The sequence below is a fragment of the Corvus hawaiiensis genome, chromosome 3, assembly GCF_020740725.1.
Source record: "Corvus hawaiiensis isolate bCorHaw1 chromosome 3, bCorHaw1.pri.cur, whole genome shotgun sequence".
Taxonomy (NCBI): domain Eukaryota; kingdom Metazoa; phylum Chordata; class Aves; order Passeriformes; family Corvidae; genus Corvus; species Corvus hawaiiensis.
Window position 1 is genome coordinate 58,846,318 of NC_063215.1, and position 21,481 is coordinate 58,867,798.

General features: G+C 35.2%; 1 protein-coding gene across 5 annotated transcripts in view; it reads right to left on the minus strand.

Moving 5' to 3' along the window:
* Positions 1-21,481, minus strand: part of AHI1 (Abelson helper integration site 1) — a 90,091-nt gene that overhangs the window by 10,475 nt on the left and 58,135 nt on the right. For all 5 annotated transcript variants that reach the window (XM_048297687.1, XM_048297684.1, XM_048297686.1 and 2 more), the window contains 4 exons: positions 14,112-14,170; positions 8,645-8,710; positions 6,212-6,374; positions 4,671-4,771 (listed from right to left, as the gene is read on the minus strand). In XM_048297687.1, coding sequence (XP_048153644.1) covers positions 4,671-4,771; positions 6,212-6,374; positions 8,645-8,710; positions 14,112-14,170 — 389 coding nt within the window. The remainder of the gene's footprint in view (positions 1-4,670; positions 4,772-6,211; positions 6,375-8,644; positions 8,711-14,111; positions 14,171-21,481) is intronic.

A 21,481-nucleotide genomic window follows, 5' to 3' on the forward strand; every position in this document is an offset into this window, starting at 1 on the left:
CAGAAAGAGAGATCTGTAATCACATTACCAAGGAATGAAGCTCAGAATTATGAACTTCACTATAATACATTCTAATTCAATTGAATATCACCTTTTTTCATATCTGCTCTCTCTGAACCTTGAAAATGAACACATTCCATAGTGTGTCAAAAGTCTTCAGCTCTATTGACTGCAGGAGTTTCATTGTATTAATTCCATAGTGTTTCCCTAATTAGCATAATCACATCTTCCTATTTCCCCTCTCCTCTTCCTAAAAGATAATCATTCTCTGAAGTGTTCCCCAGTAACCTGAAGAAAGGTACCATTAATGGAGAAAATAGAAAAAGCACAAACTATAAACCAGAAGTTTTTGATGAAACTAATAGAAAAATTTCTAGCTATTATTTTTGAAATATGGAACAAGTTTTCTATGCTTTTTAAAATTTAAGATTAAATAAATAAATTTTAAGCCCATAAAATCACCCACATTTCCATAGCTCAAGCCCAGGGGAAAAGCAACAATTGCTTGGCAGGTTAGTTTCAGGCACACTGGGCTAAGTATTCACAAAGTCTGACAACAACCTCCTCTAGGGGAAGAAGAGTGAGACCATGAATTATTTTTCTGAACACTGATAATCCCAAACTTTGTTTAAATATACATGGAACCAAGTTTTGATGACCTTTGGGTAGATCATTCAAATTGTGCAACAATAATGCGGTTCTTGCCAGTAAGCCTTCTCTTTTATTTTCTATTTTACATCTTGGCATTGTTTTCCAAAGATAAACGTACCAGAAAGAATACTTTCTTACACTTTTAATGGAAGTTTTAAATTTACTGTTTTGTTTTTGTCTATTACTACTTCCTACTATTCTCATGTAACATGGAATTGCATACTTCATATTCAGAATCCAGTTACCTGCATTTCATGTAGTGAGTGGCAGGCCATTGAATTATAAAGCATGTTCGCAAGATCTTATAGCCAGCAGAAAATTTCTGATTAAAAAAAAAAGACACTCTATTGACTTTGAAATGTTTCTGATTGGCCAAAATTTTGCAAACCCCACATTCTGGTTTCTAATAGAACCCTATCTGAATTCCTGTCCTTCATCTTAAGGAACTTGAAAACAACACATTAACTGGAGCAGCCAGATGATAAATCCATCTCTATTTCTTGGAATTCTTCATCAATGCAGCAAGACTTTCACTCCATGAAATTTCTATTGTCAGTTTACATGCATGTTGTAATTAAAGATGATTATGACCTAATTTTGTGGCTTAGGAGTTAAGTAACTCATAAGGCAGGAAAACAAGGTTTGCATAAAATTATTATGTTATGAATGCAAAACTGATGGTAGAAAGTATTTTGAAAGAAAGTTCTTTGAACTAAAGCTTTTCTAAAAATTATTTGCAAAGATTAATATTGGATCTTAAGTATTACACCCTCTTGTAATGTTAATAATTCCACTTTATTCACTCATAAAGCTCTGACAATTAGCTAGATATGCATGTGTAATATCTGCAGTTGGAAAACTATTTTTAATTAGACTATCTGGTATTCTCAGTAATTAAAACCGTAGTCATAGTCAATATTTTAAGTGCTTATTTAGCCTTGAATGATAGCAAAATCTCACAAGTAATTGCTATGATGATTTTCATAGTAACTGTTTTGCAGTCTTAACAGTGCTAAACATTTGAGTAATCCTCAAAGACACCCAGAAAGAACAATAAATATAGCAGACCTAGGTATAACGAAGAACTTGGGAAAACATGTTTGTGTCCAAAAAACAAACACAATCAAAAAATTAAGTTATATTTTCCTGCTTGTGTCAACAATTTAAGCAACAACTTAATTACTCCATAAATATTTTTGGATTAAAAAAATTAAAGCTTTTCTTCCAAAGCAAAAAAAAACCCAAAAACCACAAAACACAGAGTATTACAAAGTAATGGTTTTTCTTATTTCCCATATAAAGGAAATTGGCATTTCCCTTCATTGAGTCTTATAATGAAAAAAAATGAAAGGAATAGGAAGAAGAGTTGCTGTGTCACTGCTGCAAGACAGGAACTGCCATAACCGATGAGCCTCCTCAGTGGTCACCTTAGCAGTTTTGTCTCAGAAGCCTCTGCCTAAATTGCCTAAAGCCAAAGCCCTGCACAAGTTTCATTCATTCTGGCAAACAGCTGAATGACAAGTTGTTTCTCCTATGCAGAACTCTGCAGCTTTTGTAAACCTATTACACTTCAAGGCATCGTAAGTCTTACAGAGATTTGATTCATCATTTGATTCAACTCACTATCTTCTTGATGGTTTATACGGTCCTGATGTGACTTGAAATTAAAATAAATCCTCCACATCGTGTTTCCCAGTCATTCAGATGCTTTTGAAATCTCAGTCATTACCTCAGCCTAAAACGTGTTATTAAAGCAATTAATCCCTAAGCGTACTCATGTAAGAGTGTCCTGTAGTAGTTGAGCTCACCAGGGTAACTAAGCATGGCCTAAACAAAAATTTCCTTCTACTGATAGTAGATGTGTTCCATTCCAGCTTAATGCTCCCTGATCTCGTTTAACAGCAGAAGGAAAGAAAAATAAAAGAAAGAAGAGTGCATTGACTTCACATCAGGTACTACTTTGTACACTCTCTTCACTGCTCATTCTTTGCCAGTTTAATATATAATTTTTAAATAATTTTAATATAAACCCAATAATTTTATATAAATTATAGGATTTTATATAATAATACAAGATATTATATTATTATCGATTAATAATATATGATATAATTTTTTCCAGGACCTGTTTCATAACCTTCCTCTGGACTCTTTATGATTTTGTAGTGCCTTTGGCTGCTGTGCAAAATAAAAAGCAATTTTATTGTATTTGCTTGGTTTTGGACTGTTAATGTATATTTGATTAGTTATATCCTTTGAATATCTGTAGGTACTATATAGACTACTACAAAATTCCAACTAATTATTTAATATGCAGTTAATTTAACTCAAGGTACAAGCAGAATTCGAGTAAAGAGCATTTGAATTAAACATTATTAAAACTGAGTGTTACTAAAACAAGTACTACTAATAATACAAAAACTAGTGTTAGAAAAGTATGTCAACCACAGACACTTGAGAAATTCTAAGCAATCAAAACTAATTAAATGTTGCTTCTCACAAAGCTGAATAACAAATATTGGTTGCAAATGTTAGTAACTGTAGTTGGTGTACATAAAAGTATTTTGATACAGTAAATTTACTAGATTCCTACCAGATTAAAACAGAAAAAAAGATATGGATAACAATGACCAAGTCTAACAACAGTAGCACTTGTCTCTCTTCTAACCTAGATATGAGTGAAACTGGGTGATTATAACAACATATTCCCTCTGGGATATTCTCCTTGCCTCTAGCAAAGTAGACAATTAATGAAAGAAATCTTCAGTAATGTAATTTTTTCCATATTTATTCTAGTCTGCCTTTACAGAAGCATCTAGAAGTAATGCACCCTTGTCTTTCCTGGACAATGGTTTGGCTAGGAGTTTCTCAGCTACAAAGAGGTAAAGGATACTTCAGATTAATTATTACTATTCAGTGTAGTGATTTATTCCATTTTCCAAGTATAGTTAGGAACAAAACACTTCGTAATTCGATTTATAGCAGTTGGCTTCAAGAAGGCAGCTGGCTTCAACAAGATCACCAAGTGAGTAATCTGTACTCTATAGTTTATTAAATGCTACCTCTCTATATTCACTGACTAAAAACAGAAGCTGCATAAAAAAGGTCAATAGAAATAGCCTTGAGTGTTTTAACCTTGAACACTGCAATGTCTTTTCTAGCCTAAATAATTCTATGATTCTATACACTACGGAGCAAAGAATAGATCAATCATCTGAGAAAAAGTCCCCAAAAGTTGTAACTAAGCAACATAGAATATGTTCAGAGTCTTCCAAATCAGACACAAAATACTGGATTCAATTTTAGAAAAGTACATGGAAAAGTCAAAGAATTTAAAAGAAATCTGAACACCACTTTTTAAGTAGTTGTGTTAGTACCATTTCAGTAAACGAACAGTTGTGGAAAGCACACTTATTAAGGATACAAACATTTCAAAATAAAAATTTCTTAAATTCACACTTGTTGAACTAATTTTTTATTACTTTTTTTCCTAGAAATTATCCCATGCTTTAAGACAATCATCAGTCTTATTTCACAGAAGGGAAACATAAGCATGCAAAGTTTCTAATCTCCTGGAGAAGTGAGTGTCAATTGGCCTGCTTTGCACATAGCAGAATCTCTAAAGGTGAGGTAAACATCAAATGTCTATTTTTTCCTGGATGGAAAACTGGGCCCTGTTTCTTTGTTCTTCTGCACATATTGTATATTCTGACTAACTAAAATCACAGAAACAGGAATGCTTATGCACACATAACTTCTGCAAACTTGGGGTCAATGGGAGATTTGCCACTCATTACAATGGTGCAAGTAAGCAGAATATCTAATTGCCACATGATGGAACAGCTGATTCCACACAAGAGAAATATTAAACTTCTGCTGAAAATCTACCTGCTTGCCTGGAATGAGATGTACACACGAGAAATTTTTACATAAAGCATCAAAAATTAACACAGTCCATGCAGCACACAAAAGACATAACCTACCACTACTTACACAATCCTTCCTTCTCAAATTATTACCTTATCTAGAGTCAGAGAACCTTCTTCTGCTTCTGTTGGTCCTTCTGGTAGGAGAGGAGCAGAATCTGGTACTAATCCTGAAGGCTGTTCTTCATATTCTTCTGAAAAGAGGAACCATAATTCTCCATTATTAGAGCTATGAAAGAATTTATGTGAACCACCATGACATTACAATCTAACCAAAAACAGGATGTGAACGAAAACAGGTGAAAAATGTTTGAAGGCAACTGTTGTACGAGAATTTATGAAAATTCTCCCATAAACCTTTATTTATACTCATAAGTTTAGATTTAAATGTGATTTATATGTTCATTATTGTATAAAGGCATTCAAACATTTACCTAAGAACAAAGTCCATACTGTTAGCAAGCAGGTGATACGTAACAAATGTATCATACACATTTCTTTTGATTCAATAATAGGATGATCACAAACTGAAATAGCAAATTATATACCAGAGATTTTATTTCACAGTTGGACAACTGCCTCAAAAATTTTGTTTACTTTTTTGTTGTTGTTTGTTTTTCAGAACATTTTTTTTAAGGCCTTCACTGAAGACTCTTCCTACAGACTTCTCTCTGGGTTTTATTGCAAGGAGGAAAGGCAGGGGAAAATGCAATGGATGTACAAGGAGAAGGCAAAAGGGAAGGGCATAGTAATTCTAATTAACTTCATCAAGTGAGAACAGTGTTATCTGCAAGTGTTTTTTAGGAAAAGAGGCTTAAATACTAGATTTCACTTTAAAGACATAGGGAGGAACTAAAAAATGGGGGAAACCATCTTGAGAAATTTTGGGTTAAAAGATTTCTAAATACCAGTATAACTGATAGTTTGATAGTTTAGGAAAGCAAATAATTTCTTGTACTATGCAACCACAGGCTGTGTCCACAAGCTGAATATTTACAACTGCCAGCACACTGAGCATCTTTATAGCAGTGGACTTAGTAGGATTGCTTCCTATGTTATTTGTTCAGATTCATCTAGGTTTGTCTGTAATCAGTTTAATCAAAACTGTTTTAATGAAAAGAACCTGGTAGCAAGTTCAATGCTCAGATGTGAGATCTAACCATTACCATTCTTTTAAAACTTCATACTGAAATCCAGTTATTTGGGAACTGAACGTTTTCCATTAGAGCAGGGGAAAATTAAAGAGTCTGTACGAAAGCTAGATCTAATGGAAATTGCCTAAGAGAAAACCAAGATGTTTGTGAAATGCTCTGATGTGTCCTAAAACATTGCCAAGCTGGGCCTGAATTAGGTGGCTCTGTGTTAGAAGAGACAAATAATTAGAAGCTGTCAGTTAGAAGCTGACAAATAATTAAGTCAGTAATAAGTTGACTTATTCCATAAGCTGGAATGTTTAACCAAGTGCAATGGTTAGCTAACTTTACACAATTTTTGCACCACAATAAGTCATCATTATGCCACGTGTGTACTACATAAATTCCTATCTTCAGAACAATAAGCAGAACAGCATGGTAAAATCTTGGAGCATCAGTTAAACCCACACCGGTATACCAGGAAGACAGCAGTAAACTTACTTTCACCAGCCACATAATTAGCTGGAAAATAGCCTTGCTGTCCATTTGCTAGGCTGCCAAACCACCAGTTATCATTATCTTTGTATAACACTTGGATAATGTCACTGCGATGGATGGTTAGCTCATCTGATCGATGCGCTGTGTAGTCATAAAGAGCCACTACCTAAAAGAGAGATAAGAGCACCACAGCTTTATCACAACCATGCCACAGAGAAAAAAGCGCAACATTCACTTCCTCTTGCAGAAAAGCAGCTGAAACCAAAGCTCCACTTTGGTAAAAGCTGAGGCTGCCTCAAGTTTTGCTAATGGGATCAGGGGTGGTGGGAAAGCAGCAGGAGAGGCAAGATAAAGGACTGTGGGATTGCAGAAATGGTTAAGAACATTGAATTCACTAAGATTAGCTTCAAAACAGCAGCTGTTAGTTTTATAAGCAATTTGCTTGTGAAGCAAAAGGGAAAAAAAAAAGCTTCATACAGTCACTTTCTCAGAACTGTTACACCACCTTCAGATCCCATTCTCTGTGTGCTCATGAAGCATATGTGTTTGAATAAATACTTCAACAGTATGACAGCTTTAACCAAGGAAAAATTTAATACAAAAAGACATTGAAAACTTTTGCTTTGATCACTCCATTTTTTCTTGTTTTGTTTTGTTTTGCTCAGAAATAAGCATTTGGATGTACAATTTTATAAATTCCTGCAAAAATACATTTGTATTACATTTCATGTAATGAATTTATTTGACAGTGAAACACAGTGCAGCTATACTTTTATGAACAAGAGTACTAAGAGTCATCAGCACTATGCATACTGCATATAATAAACTACTAGAAGCCTGATTTCTACCCTGAATATGAAAATATCAAGTACAATTTCTTATTTATCTCCTATGCCCTATGAACAAAAATCTGTCCTAGTGAACTCTGAGCAGAAAAGCACGAAAGGAAAACAAATAAACTGAAAAAATAAGGGAATTGCTCACTTCCCTCATCACAAGTGAAGAGCAAAATTATGACCTATTTTACACACAGAGTGCTGCTTCCCTACCTACAATCTTCACCTCATATTTGTCTACAAAATTTTAAGTGGAGGTCAGAAATGGGGATCATTAGGAGCAATAGGAGGGTTAACAGAATTGAAGGAGCCAGCAAAGTTATTTATTACTCATTACTTTTTTATTACTCATGCATGCATTTAAATTTTCGGACTGCTGAATTCCACAGTGCTTTTTTTATTTGTATTTCTGCTTTGAGCAAGATGACCTGGGAGTTGTGTGGGTAAAAATATAGCCAATGTCACTTGCATTTTCATAATTCCATGCCACCAATTAAACAGATTAAATCAGTTATGAATGGGAAAAGATGGAAACGATTCTACCACTGTAAATTTTATGTGGCAATTTGTGAGATGGTCAGCACCAAAGAATTAGTATCACCACAGTTTTCAGTAGACAGGAAACTTACCTAAATATGCATTCAGCAGTCCTGAATTTACATAAAGAAGCTAAACAATGAAATGTCCTTTATCATAACTCTCCTCCCTGCATTAGGAAAGCTAACAGTAATTACTGGTGATGCTGGCAGTACAGAAATATGAACTGTAGAACAGAACCAAACTAAACCACACTAATGAGCGCCATGTCCAGTAAGAGGTGCTCTAACAGTGCCCACTTCAGTTAAGCGACAAGTTCATGAAAACCATGAGGTCACTTACAGTAAAAAACCCCCAAACCCAAAAAGGAATGTAGGAATGCAACATTAATTACTTGGCAGCATGAAGAACAATGAAAGGCAGAGCAACAACCACTTTGTTTTGCAGTATCTTTTGTAAGACACTTCTGGTGCAAATTTTGTGTTTTCTTGAAAAAATTACAAAAATTCAGTCACATGGAAACTGCCACAAATAGTTCAAAACATTTAAGCAAGTTCCACTGTCTGCCTCTCTGAAATAAGAAATTAATATACCAATGTGTCCTGTAATACAACTGGTTTAGTAAGCCTGACAATTTAAATAAAATGCTGAAATTGCCACTATATTCTCTGTTGACATATGATCAGAAAAATGACCATAACAGGATATAGGAAATGCACCTCAGAACCAAAGAAGAATGTAAACCACTCACAATTACACCTAAAGCAGTGGACTTACTTCTGGTGTGACACTCAAAAATTTGTCAAGTTCTATTTGGGTCCAAGTCCAGGCAAAAAATAAAAAACATCTATATTCAACAAAATTTTATGAAATTATTTTTCAAGATTGATATAAACCCAGCAGTAATGTAGTTATCCAGTTATGAACGTCTTTGTAAGAATTACAAAATCTACAGTAGGAAAAATAATGTCCTTGGGATCATGCTAAAAAAAGGGCATGCTTTCTAAAGCAGATACAGCGTAACAGGTACAGAACATATTGCAAAAAATTACATAATACTTACTGTCTCTTGCCCGGGTGGACAACTGTTTCCTCCTCCCACTCCCAACGCAGTCAGGCTGTCATAATTCTAGAAGAATAAATTATTTTAAATTTTAATATGAAACATTTTGCTAAATTACAATTGTTTTTCATTTCTCCTGTAAGGCAGTAAGAATTATCTGCAACAAAATGCTTTTTATAAAAAAGAAAAAGCAGAAGTGATGTTAAGCAACACTGAGTAATATTGGCTATTGGCTGGTAGATGTTTAGAAGAAGATATTAAATTTTTCAAGTATGTACACCGCATTAAAGACACAACTGGGCTAATGACTATGCAGTCCAAGCTTGTTTGCATTGCAAACACTACAGCAGACATTTAAGAAGTTGTTGCAGTGAACTTTACCTCTGAACCAGTATGCAAAAGATGCCACTTCCATATAATGAAGAATTTCAGGTTGGTCTTAATAACCAATACTTTCCACTTGATTCTAATTGTTCTATCCTTACCACTTGCTCTTCAGACTTTCAATGAATTCAAAAGAATAATAGGTATATAATGCAATAATCAGGATAAGCCTGCACCTTAAAAAAAATTAATTTCTGTAAAATAATAGAATGCTTAAACTGAAAGAAGATTCAGAATAATTATTAAAATTAACAGAGGAACGACAAACTAGGAAACAAAAAGGAAGAGCTGGAAGTCCTTTGCTGGTATTACTTATTTTTTTTCCAATGGTCTATCTTCACAAAGGGAAACCAGTTTCCCCTCAATTTTGTGTGCATCAAAGGATACATGCTACCATACAGAATAGAAATATTACACAGCAATTAAAATATTTTAGAAGAGTCAAACATGTGCTTTGTGAAGTCAACATTTCCACCTCTAACAGATATACTGCGTTATAACTCTTTTAATTTGAAAATTTTAATCCAACATACTTCATCTTTTTCATATTTTACAGCCACTCCTTTATCTGTCTTTTTCATGAACTTCTTTATCTTACTTCTGCTTTTAAAAAATATATCTAAAATGTATTGTTCTTTTTATTTTCAATGTTTGGTTTGTTTTTTTTTTTTTTTATTATGGTGCTCCTAGGAACATCATTACAAATTACAGAGAAAATCCTTGCAAATCCTCAGTAGAATAAATGCCATTCTTGAAAACAGGGACTCTTGCCCTCAGTGTTGTTTTAATAATTTAGTTGAACTTATCCCATATGGGAAAGAAATCACTGACTGTCCTGAACTCCATCCAGTCTCCAGATTGTTTTGGTACTGTCTCAGTAGTTACAGACACACACAGCAATTACAGATGAACTCAGTACAAAAGTGAACAGTTGCACTCATTTTTTATCATCTACCCAAATATCTAAGCCTACCACCTAAAGAGTTCTGAATAATTATGTACATGCACAGAAGGAAAAAAAAAAGTGTAACTGCCTGATTTGATAAACAAATTTTGAACAAAGACTGGTGGAGCTGCAGTTCAGAGTACACAGCTTGTTCAGTGGTCTATTGGTAGTCAGCACTGCAGTACAGGTTTCAGCTAATTCTCATTTTCCATTCTCAAGGTTAAGAGAACTGTGCAGGCAATGTGCTTAGCCTGTGGGATGGGAGTGCCTCCTGTTGCTCAAAAATGATTCATCAGAATTATTAGCAGTATTATTTAGGTATCTAGTTCAGGTACTCATATTGCCCCATTATTATGTCTCAATCTGTCTCTCTCTTTTTTTAATAAAGTATTTATGTGGCTCTCAAACACTCGAGAACAGCTTGAAGAGAGCAAGCTGTGTGGAAATAACAAGCTAAAATCTATGAGTCACCCTGAGACTATGCTGAATGTTCTCAGACACTGCCTTAAACTTTTAAGGCAACAACAATCCAAAGAGGTGCCTCTTAAAGAGGTACTCTGAGTATGTCACCGGCTGCACACACATCTACCTCCAGCTGTGCAGGGCAATTGCCACGGCTGCCTACCACAAACACAGCTACTGCAAGGCAGCAGAGCTGCCTCTGGTGTGCCATGCCGTTCTTCAAGTAGTGTCAACTACCAGTTACACCACAAGAAACACAATAAAAACTACCGGCCTTTCGGCTTAGAAACATAATTTTTTAAATGCTGTGTCACAAGATTAAGGCATATTTTCAAAAAAGCAACAGACATACTAAATGGTATGAATACATCAGTCTTAATACAATATTAATGCGTCCTTTTTTTCATGCAGGATGGAAACTAGCTAATCCTTTTCTTGCATTGAAACAGATGTGGGGCTACAGCTATGTTCCGAGGAGTTGGTCTTTTTGGGAGGCAGACCATCTGTGGGAAACAGAAACAAAATGCTTGCTGAAAAAGTGTGCCATGTCACACTGACTGTGGTTGAACAAAGCTCTTAGGAGCTTTCAGCATTAAGGAACATCCTCAGTGGAAGATAAATAGATCCATCAGTTGATGCAGAGTTCTAGACCATGGAGTATCGCACTGGTTATCCATGACTGACCCACTTAGGTACCCTTGACATTTCTAGCTCAAACCAAACAAAAATGTTTCAAGACGCTGATACAAAAGAGAACACTGTAAGTGAGAGTAACCTGATACATTGTTGTGTCAAGTTTTATTGATTCCTGATAATAGCCCTAATTAAAATGTTTACAGCTTCTTTTTAATGGGTCAGTTTCTGTGATTGCTCAAATGGAGGTTTTGCTTTTTTGATGCAGATGTATAGTGGCCAACAGGATTTGGGCATTAGATAGCACTCATTCCCTTAGGAGAAGGAGCACTGAGTAAGAACAAGAGATGTATCTTATTGCTGCCTTTTCTGTAAAAATCTCAGCATTTCCTTTCTACTACTGAACCAATATATTTCAATTACTGCAATATCAAAATGTAAAGAAGGAAATATTGGAAAATGTAGAGTCTAATGATTCATTTAGTTTCATATGCTTCCTCCTTATATGTAAAGATATTCTTCATTGTAACAGAATAAATATACAGATTAAGTCCCACTTTAATTAACTCTTAATAACAACACTTGGAAAAAAAGCTTTTCTAAGATTAATTTTAGGCAGACACTACACATACCGAGGTGAACCCCAGTGTGTATGCCCACAGGGCCAAAGCCACCCTCCCTCCTTTTCCCATTAGCGACAGACTCAGGGACATGAAGGACAAACATCTATTTCCTGGACCCTTGACAGCAGCACTGCTTCCCTCCACTCCACCTCCCCATAGCTGCTATCTGCCAGAATGGAAGAGAAACTGGGAATATTACATATGCAAACACCCCAGAAAAGACACAAGAAATGTGTGTTACAGCTTCTCTTGTCTGTCTAGCAAATCTGTGCCTCACTGTGTAATAGCCAACATTCTGAGACTATTACCTTTCGGGGGTTTGTTTTGCTGCAGCTTTTGGTTTATGGTGGTTTCTTGGTTTGGTTTCTTTTAAGGAGAAAAAGTAAGAAATTAACTCACAGAGCTTAATTGAAAACCCCTGGTTGGCTTAAAAGGTAATATTTAAAACATTTTAAAAATTCTACAGAATAAATCTGAGATTTTGCTCCATTGTTTTCCTTTTTCCTTAGGAACCCATGGGTTAGAAATTTACTTAATTGTCTCCTCCCCTAAGAATGCTATGCAATCTCTTTATTCCAGTAAGTGAAGTTTTAAATTAAATGCTAAATAAGATGAGGCTTAAAAGAAAGCAGCTCAATACTGTTAGCACTTTTGTATTCCGTTCTCATCCTCTGGTCCAATGCAGGTGCTAGCTCGGGACATCTAACTACAAATTTAGTCTATGAGAAACAGAAGTACAAATATTAGTATTAATAGCTAAATTAAAATTATGCTAAAAGTATCAATTGGCAAGAATGATACACTCTTCTTCAGTCATAACTAATCTGTGTGGAGACGCTGTACAGCTCCTTAGGCTTCAGATGACTACAATCCTGATTTGATTACAGTCCTGCAATATTCAATAAGCATGGGAATCTATAATTTGTCTAGACAAAGAAAGGACCAAAACTGCACCAGGCTGCACTTTATTGAAACCTAAAATGTACAAATAGAAATCAGAAATGCAAACACAGCTGCTGTAGTAAAACCTACAAGGATTAAAAAAAAAAAAAAAAGAGAAAAGAAAAAAGGGAAAAAGATCAATTGAGAAGCATGTGAAATACTCCAACTCCTGAAATGATTCAAAACCTCTTCAACTATTCTGCCATTTCTAAATATGCTAGGTTTTGATACTAATTGCTCAATTAACCTGCACTTACATGTATTAATGCATTTATAATAGAAGAAGTAACAAATATATTCAAAACCTTACTTTAGCCCTCTCAGAAAAAACTATTTTAAATTAGCTGCTACCTAGCATTTCACAAAACAGTTGATCCTGGAAATGTTTATCAAGATTGCTGTGGTGGAGAACACTATAGTACTGGTTGAACAATTTATATTTTTCCCTAAAAAATTACATATTGATGGCTAAAAATTTGAAAACATGAAAACAGGAATCATTTAGCAACTAATACAACTGCAATGTAAAACCATGCTTTCAAAATTTCTTGGTGAATCCTATGTACCTTACAAGCTTTCCACAACTGTCTTAACAGATTCTGTTAAAAAAGGTAGGTCCAAAAAATCCTAAAGCAGTCCAAACAAAACCCCAAATTAACTGTGAAACAGCTATAAATTACCCAAGTTAATTTATGTCCATTTATAACATTTCTCTCAAAACTTAAAATAGGTGCAGTTACAACAGAACATTAAACCATGGCATTCTGTCCATGGGTGTAGGAGGATTAACATCTCCAGTACAACAGGTCCAGCTTCATAGACACACAAATGCATTCAGTATTCAGAAGCACCACTTGATCTTTCTTCACTAGTTTCTCCACACATTTTGTGTTTAATACAGGTTCATCAAATGTATAGTTGCAATTAATAGCATTTACAGATTCTGTTGGATTTTTATTTTATTTATGGTGATCAGGAAACCAGAAACAAAGAGAAGAACAAATATAATTAGTAGAAGTTTACAATCAATATTTAATAGATAAGCAATTAAGTAAACAGAGGATAGCTGTGATTTCACTTGTTACAAGTATGAGTAAACAATGAAAACATGGTGCTGCAAAGAGAATTTAATTCCAAGGTATTGTCTTAGCTTTTCTCTCAGCTACTTATCAATGCTTGTTTTCTTAGTAAAAATAAAAAAAACACAGGAGTGTGATTTTATCTTATTTATTTCTAAACAATAAGTAAAAGTAATAATGAAAAAAATACAAAGATTTGATTTGCAGATATCTGATCTTACTACCAGCTGGTCACAGCATAAACTAATTTGGCCATGTAGACAATTGGTTTGAAGATACCTCTTTTTTGAATAAAGACAGGATAAAAAAACCCACGTCTCTACAATGAGAACTTGTGAATAATGACATTTTATAGTTAAACATCAATTTAAAAAAAAAGCAAAGAGAGAATTCCTTACCGTCTGTAGTCTACCCAATAGTGTTCGACTAAGAGGATTTCCTACTGGGCTGAAGCACCCTGTGAAAAGAAAAGGCTGTGAATTTTCTGCTTGTTATCCTTTTTCCATCGAATAAACCATTTTATTTTAAAATCATTATGTTAGCAGGGTATGTTTGACAAAATTCTAATGAAAAGCAGCAGCATCTTTCAGTCACAACTATGCATCCTTCAGTCGGGAACAGTTGGAGGGTTTATTTAACTAACAGACCTGACACAAGGTTAACTAATCCAATATTTCCATTCAAATGATTTGGAGAAGTAGCTCAAGCTATGTCCACATGCCACCTCGTGCTCAAAGCTGACACTATTATCTAGGCTGTATTGCTTTTCTCTTCATTGAATTTCCAAGTAATGCATACAAAGTTTTCCAACAGAAATGATCACAAAAACTCACAAAGGAATTACTTCCTTATTTTATCTGAAAGAATAACTATTCCTATTCAGTAGTTCCCTTTGATCATCAGAGTTTCTATCACAACACATCTTGCTGTTTATTTTATTCACTCTCTACATAGCGCACTTGAACAAGTACTTGTAAATTCTTTTCTTTTCAGACTATTATGTTAACTACTAAGCTTAGGAAAATCCTTTTATCATCTATGGATTTATCTTTTTGTTATTGGTCTCCTCAGCTGTATACTTAAGAAAACATCTTAAAAAGAAAAGACACAAAAAAATCTGAAAATCGTTGAACACGACAGTGAAAAATGCTACCGCATCATTGAAGAACAGTTTCTCAAGCACAGAAATGCCAGGCAACACAGAGTTAAGCTCACTGGAATTTCTCTGTGAGACACTAGCTTTGAAACAAGTTTTGTTTTTAAAGAGAAATAAGTTCTGAAAACTCATTTTCATTTGCCACACCAAAAGCCTGCTTTTGAGGAGTCCAGTACCTGAATAAAGTGGACTTTTCAGATTCAGACTCCCATGTACTGGCAGAGCTCCACAAGGAAACTTGCACAGCTCCATCTATAATACACTTTCTAAAGCCTAGTGGTTTTGACTTTCACAGGAAGTTTACTCATAAATGCTTAATCATTAAGATATTTAGACATTTCTAACTAGAATAAAAGCTGCAAGCTCAAATAACTGTAGTTAAACCATGCTCCTGCAAATCTGCATGCAACTGATCTCCTACTTGTGAGAAGTCCTAAACACATGCAATAATGGATTATTTAGCTTCATGTATGAATTAAAAACATTTTCATCTTAATAATTTCAAAAAATCTTGCATAAATTCTGAAATACTTTATTTTGAAAGGCTTAATTTGCTTTTATTACTTTTTCCCACCTCTTTTAAGAAGAAGAAAGAGATGAGAATGCAAACTATTTTCTGAATTCAATCCATCCTTGAAGACAGTAGTCCTGAAGGCAACCTTTTTTCAAATAAGCTATTTGCTAAAACATTTGTTCAGTACTAACCAAAAGTCAGTGGGGATATTACTCCTATTGATACTGTTATCTACATATTCAGAAAGCCAGAAAACCAGATGCTACAGAGATGATAGTACATATGGATGTATTGTCACATACACATGTTGTATCAAGTCTTTGAATAAAAAACAAACAAACTGAAAATCAATAAAACGTCTGCATGATAAAAAAATTTATTTTTAAGATGGCGAATTTGAGCATGGGAATGTTGTGCCACTTTACACAAACCCATACTAAGATAAAAGATATATAAAATATTTGATAAAAAAAATTGCTTGTGTATAAAAATATTCAAGTTTTAATTAAAAACAACACGAATCTGCATTTTTATCATTTCCATTATTGACCTTCTTATTTTTCTAAGGAAAACATACATTACTTCCAAGTGCTCCTGGACTGTAGGTTTATGGATGTGAGTACTCCTGTGCAGCCTCTATATTCAGCTGCTTATCAGGAGAAAACTTTATGGTTAGACTGATATTCCCAATTAAGCCTCAAAAAGGGCAGCGCAGACCTGCTACGCTGCAAGCATAGGACAGAGACAGATATGTAACTCAGAGATATAAGGAGTGCTGTATGGAATTCTAGAAGCTGGCACTGGTTCAGACTCAGTGTTTTCCGTGACTAGAAACAAAACAAACAGAAAATTCTTATTACTTTGCTTAAGGTGTAAACAGACCACAGCACACCTGGGTCCAAATACTCCATGAACATGTCTATTGGTTACCCCAAAGTAGTCTTCAGTGTTATCTTGTTTTTAGCTATCAAGCATTCCTTTAGTAGCCCCTACATTCAAAATGGCCATATTAAAAAACCCCAAGAAACAAAACAAACCCAAACCAACAAAAAAAACCTGCTCAAATCTTCCCCATTCACAAAACAAGCAAGCAAAGGAATATACATCTCTTCTTCCCCAAATGAGGCAGTAGAATTTTAAAGCAATGTTACACAGCTATGGGCTTGATATGGTTCCATGCTTGATGAAGCATGTAAATGACATCAAGCAGGTGTGACTAACAGCCTCAGCAGTGCTTGCTTTGATTCTCTCTCATCCAGGCTGTACACGCTTTTCAACAACCATAGTGAAACTGAGGTCCAGATTCCCGAAGGACATTGCCACTTGATCTAAAAATTAAGTTCACAGGACACCGTGACCTGCTGGGACTCTCACTTAGTCTGAGCTTATAGAAAGGTCATTAAATCCCTTGTAAGGTCAAGCCCAAAACCACCCCCCCCCCCCCCCCAACACCCAGGGTAATCTAGACTGTCCTTTCTTAAGGAAACTCCAGAATCACAAATGGAAAAGCATTTTTATTGATGCAGATGTTTTATGTGAACTCTCCAACAATATTCTTTCTTAACACATCTGCTGTCTTCACCTTCCAAATAATATACATCTTCAGAAGCTAATCTCTACGAAAGTATCAACATTTGAATCATTGCATTTCCTACTACTCTACATTGATTCTTCAGCAGTTTCCTTTATACGGAATTTTACATAAGAACATATTATTTCTAGGAGAATTACTGTTAATGTCTAACTACAATGTTAGGCATCTCAAGATGATAGATGCTAATGCTTCTCCTCAAATGCTCTGAATTTTCACACTGACACAATTTAACAGCAGGAGAGCTCTTCTTTAGTGCCCACATAATCCTATTGTTACAATTATGTCCTGAGCCCACCTTTAGGGAAATGACTTCCAAAGAACTGGTTTGAAAAACAATGTATCTGTCTACCTTGAAAGGAGTCTGAAACTGTGGTAGTTTCCTGTACAATTTGAACAGTGAACTGAAACAGTTCCCCTTGGTCACTTCTGCTAATATATTCTTTGCCAGTATAACTGCAACTAAAGAGAAGACAGAAGCCATGCACTTGTCCAAAATGTGTCTGTACTACCAAGTCCCCAGTTTTATTGCATGCTTTCACTGAAAAGCTGCCATCTGCTCTAGATAAACACATTAGTGTGAGGTGATCAAATTTTAAATAGTTGGACTGAAATGCACAAAGTAGGTGAGTTCACTTCCAAACAGACTTGACTTATATAAAAATTGATATGGTAACAGCAAGAGTGCCCCAGAATAGTACTTGTAATAATTAAGAACACCTCCTTTCAAATAACAGCATCTTTAGTGATTTTATTTGTTTTAAACTAAAAGCATAAGAGGCAGAACAGGGGAAGAAGTCTTTCTAGGGAGTCACATAATTCCACTATTACCCTACTGGACTGTCTACAACCACACAATGTGAAATGTTTCTGTGAAAAAATGCTCTTTTAAAAAAGGCTTAGATAGCATTCATTACAGAACTCTTGCTTTAATGAACTTTTTGAAAGAAGGTTTTTTCTCACTTTCTGAAATGCTCTTGATAAATCAATTTTTTAATTACTAAAGGTATTTGAGCATAATAAATCTCTAAGGATTTCAGTCACATGGAATCTATAGTTAATGAAATCATCCAAAAGTTCATCCTGGAAAATTCTCAGAAAATCACAGAACAAAGGACAAATTTACATCTAAGGAAACTGAAAAATGTTAATATTCAGACATTTCTGTGACAAACACCTCTAAAGCATGCAGAGAGAGAAAAAAAAATCTTACCTACTCTAGTTACACATTATTCTGTTTTTAATGGAGTTTTACTTTAGGTTTATACTAATTGCTAATGTCCCAAAACCCACAAAAATCCTGGAAGACATGAAAATAAACAATGCCTCTAGGAAATGGTATTTCTTGTTACAGAAATTCTTATGAATTATATCATGGTTGCTCTTGCAACACAGTGTAGTTAAAATACACCCAATTAAATAACAAACACTGGAAAAAAAGTCAAGTCACATATGAGATGAGTATGTGTCAATCAGCTCATTCCTCTCCCTACTCATCTGCGTCTTTAAAACTTTTTCCAGTAAACGGAATCATGTTTTCAGCACAGTCGCCGAGTCAAAAGTATGATCTTTGTCACCAAAGGATCTTTTAGAATGCAATATAATCTCTACTTTAGGTTTCAAAGGAAAGTTTTAAGGTTTCAGCTATTTCTGCAATTTCATTTTTCAAGCTATGTATAATGTAAGGGAATTAAGGTAATTTTGTAATGATCTAAATATATATTAATCTTCCCTCAAAGACTTTATCCTCAAACCAATTATGCTCTAACAGATCAAGCAGAATTCATTAAATAAAAATACTGTTTATATATTGGGTAAGAACGTGTTTTCCTTTATTTAAACACAGGATCACAAATACATTTAGAACCCACCACAAACATTTTCAGACACAGTTCACACAAAATGAAAGGAGTGGATGCACCTACGTAACACAAGCGTATCTTTTTGTTTCACCAGCAAAGCAGATGTTTCAAAATATCCACTGCTGTAGGTGAAAGCCCACTTCCAAGTCTGCTCTACATAACTTAGTCTAGCACCTTTGATTTTGAAGATATTCCAGACTGAATAAGAGAATTGATAGGACCAAAGTGTATTGAAAACTATTTCAATGAAGTTTAATCTGTATCATGGTGACAGGACAAGAGGAAATGGCCTCAAACTGCATTGGGGAGGGTCAGGTTAGACACCAGGAAGAATTTCTCCATGGAAGGGGTTGTTAGGCATTGGAATGGGCTGCTCAGGGAGGTGGTGGAGTCATCGTCCCTGGAAGTGTTTGAGAAACTACTGGATGTGACACTTAGTGCCATGGTCTAGTTGACAAGGTGACTCTTGGTAAAGCGAGAGCTCAACGACCTTGTAGGCCTTTTCCAACCTAAACAATGCTGTGATTCTGTGATCTTGCAAACCCCTTAAAATGTATATGCTCAAAATAGACAGTTCTCACATGCCGTATTTAAGGGTACAGACGAAGGCGCTGTGATGGCAACATTACTGAATGCAAAGGTCTCCTACAAACACCCATTACCTCTTGCAGGGTATTCTGCACTGACAGAAGTCTACTCAGTGTCAGCCCATGCCATTACTAGCACTCTCCTTGTCTTTTCCCCACCTTTTGCTTCTATCAGAGCATCTGGAAAAGGTTGAATTATCTCCTCAATGTCATTCTCATTTTCTAAGTGGGATTCCAATTAACCTAAATCTATCCACTTAAACCCAAAAATCTACAGGACAAATAGAATCCCTCTGTTTACTGTCTCACTTTTTGTAAGTTATATAGAGAAATTTCTGATTATTTATTTTGCCAGTTGGATATGAGAGCTGTTTATATGCTATATACACTTCAGAAAAATGAGAGACAGAAAAGCTCTGGCAGCTCTACTGCTGCCAGACAACACTCCGCCAGTTAGTGCAGACTAATTTAGATGGCAATGACAAAAATCCTAAAGCATAAAAAACCTCAAATCCACCCCACCTTACCCTCTCCAAGCTAAGCTGAAACAGCTGTGCTGATAGGTGGAAAAGCATAGCTTATTTTTGTTTCCCTTCTCCATCCCTATTAATGCAATAAAAACTTGTAAATTAACAAAATAATGTTGGGAAATTATGTCAATAGATCGGGCTTGGTTTGCCATTCAAAATACAACACCATATAGAAAAAGCCTGTGCATCAGGATAAGCTTTCAATAAAAAAGTAAGTAATGTTTGCCTTTTCAACCAATTGTTCACTTAACACTGGTACTAAAAGGAGTTATCTAGAAAAATAACTCTAGGGAGTTACACAATTCAGAACCATGCAGCTCCAAACATTGTGCTGCAGCTTCTTTAACACAGCATGCAACTTCCCAGTAGATGCCCCAACTGCAACTGCTAGGAGAACCCTCCGTTCTCAAACCACGAGCAAGTCATGGTTTTCCTGAAGTGAGAGACACAAGTGGTCTAGTGTGCTTTAACAGAGTAACTTCCTTCTCCAAGAAGTGATGCAGTTCCCTCCAGCTAATGCATCTGGTTGTGTCTGATTCCACAGCCCAAGTGACCAAGTGGTTTGTCCTTGCAGCAGAGTTAAATGAACACTGGAGCAGTGGAACAGAGCAAGGCTTAAATTCACACCTGTAGATCCACAGAGAGATACCTTTGCTGTAATATCCACCAATTCCAATCCTCATGTAAGAGACCTCAGAATCAGACAGCACCAACATGAAAACACTATGCTTCTGGCAGTGCCAGATCCCACAACATAATTATATCTCTCATCAGCCGAAAGAATGCATAGAGATACTCATTCAAGTTTAGCCATCATTTTCATTCCTGGTTCAAGGTATACAAGGACACATACATGTGTTTGCTCTGAGAATAATCCTCCAGGAGGAGGACTATAGAGATACTGGCTTTGGGTTTCATTTGAAAACATATATTTTGTACTTAGGCACAATGAACAGGCTGAATTTGGCCCCTATTTACAAAAAGCACAATGAAGTGAAAACTATTGCATCACAAAAACAATTAAAAAATCCAACTTTTTAATTAGAGATTAAAATCAAATACATTTAGCAGCCTACACACCCACCTAATTATTTCTGAGTAATCTTATCAAACCATCATCTTACATTTTTCTTGCAAATGTTAAGTTTCTACAGTACCATATATAAACAATGCAAGTAGTAGCACGTGTCCCAAGCATTCTTTTGAAGTAAAGAACATTTATTGAATTCATGCTAATCAGGAATGTGCTAATTTACGACAACTTCTAACATGACATCACAATGGCAGTAGATACTGAAAATGAGCAGAGGTTACAGTATCCAGTTGCTTCTTTCTACAACATAGAGAACAGAAAGTGATTCTATAGCAAACATCAATAAGCCTGCATAGATACCATCAGCTTTCTGAAATCAGATTGGCAGCATTATTTACAAGTTTTAGATAGCAGATAAAAAAGATGTAAGGAAAATGCAGACTATGATGCATTCTTTGTATTAATAAGAGTTATTTTTCTTCTAGTGCTGCAGAT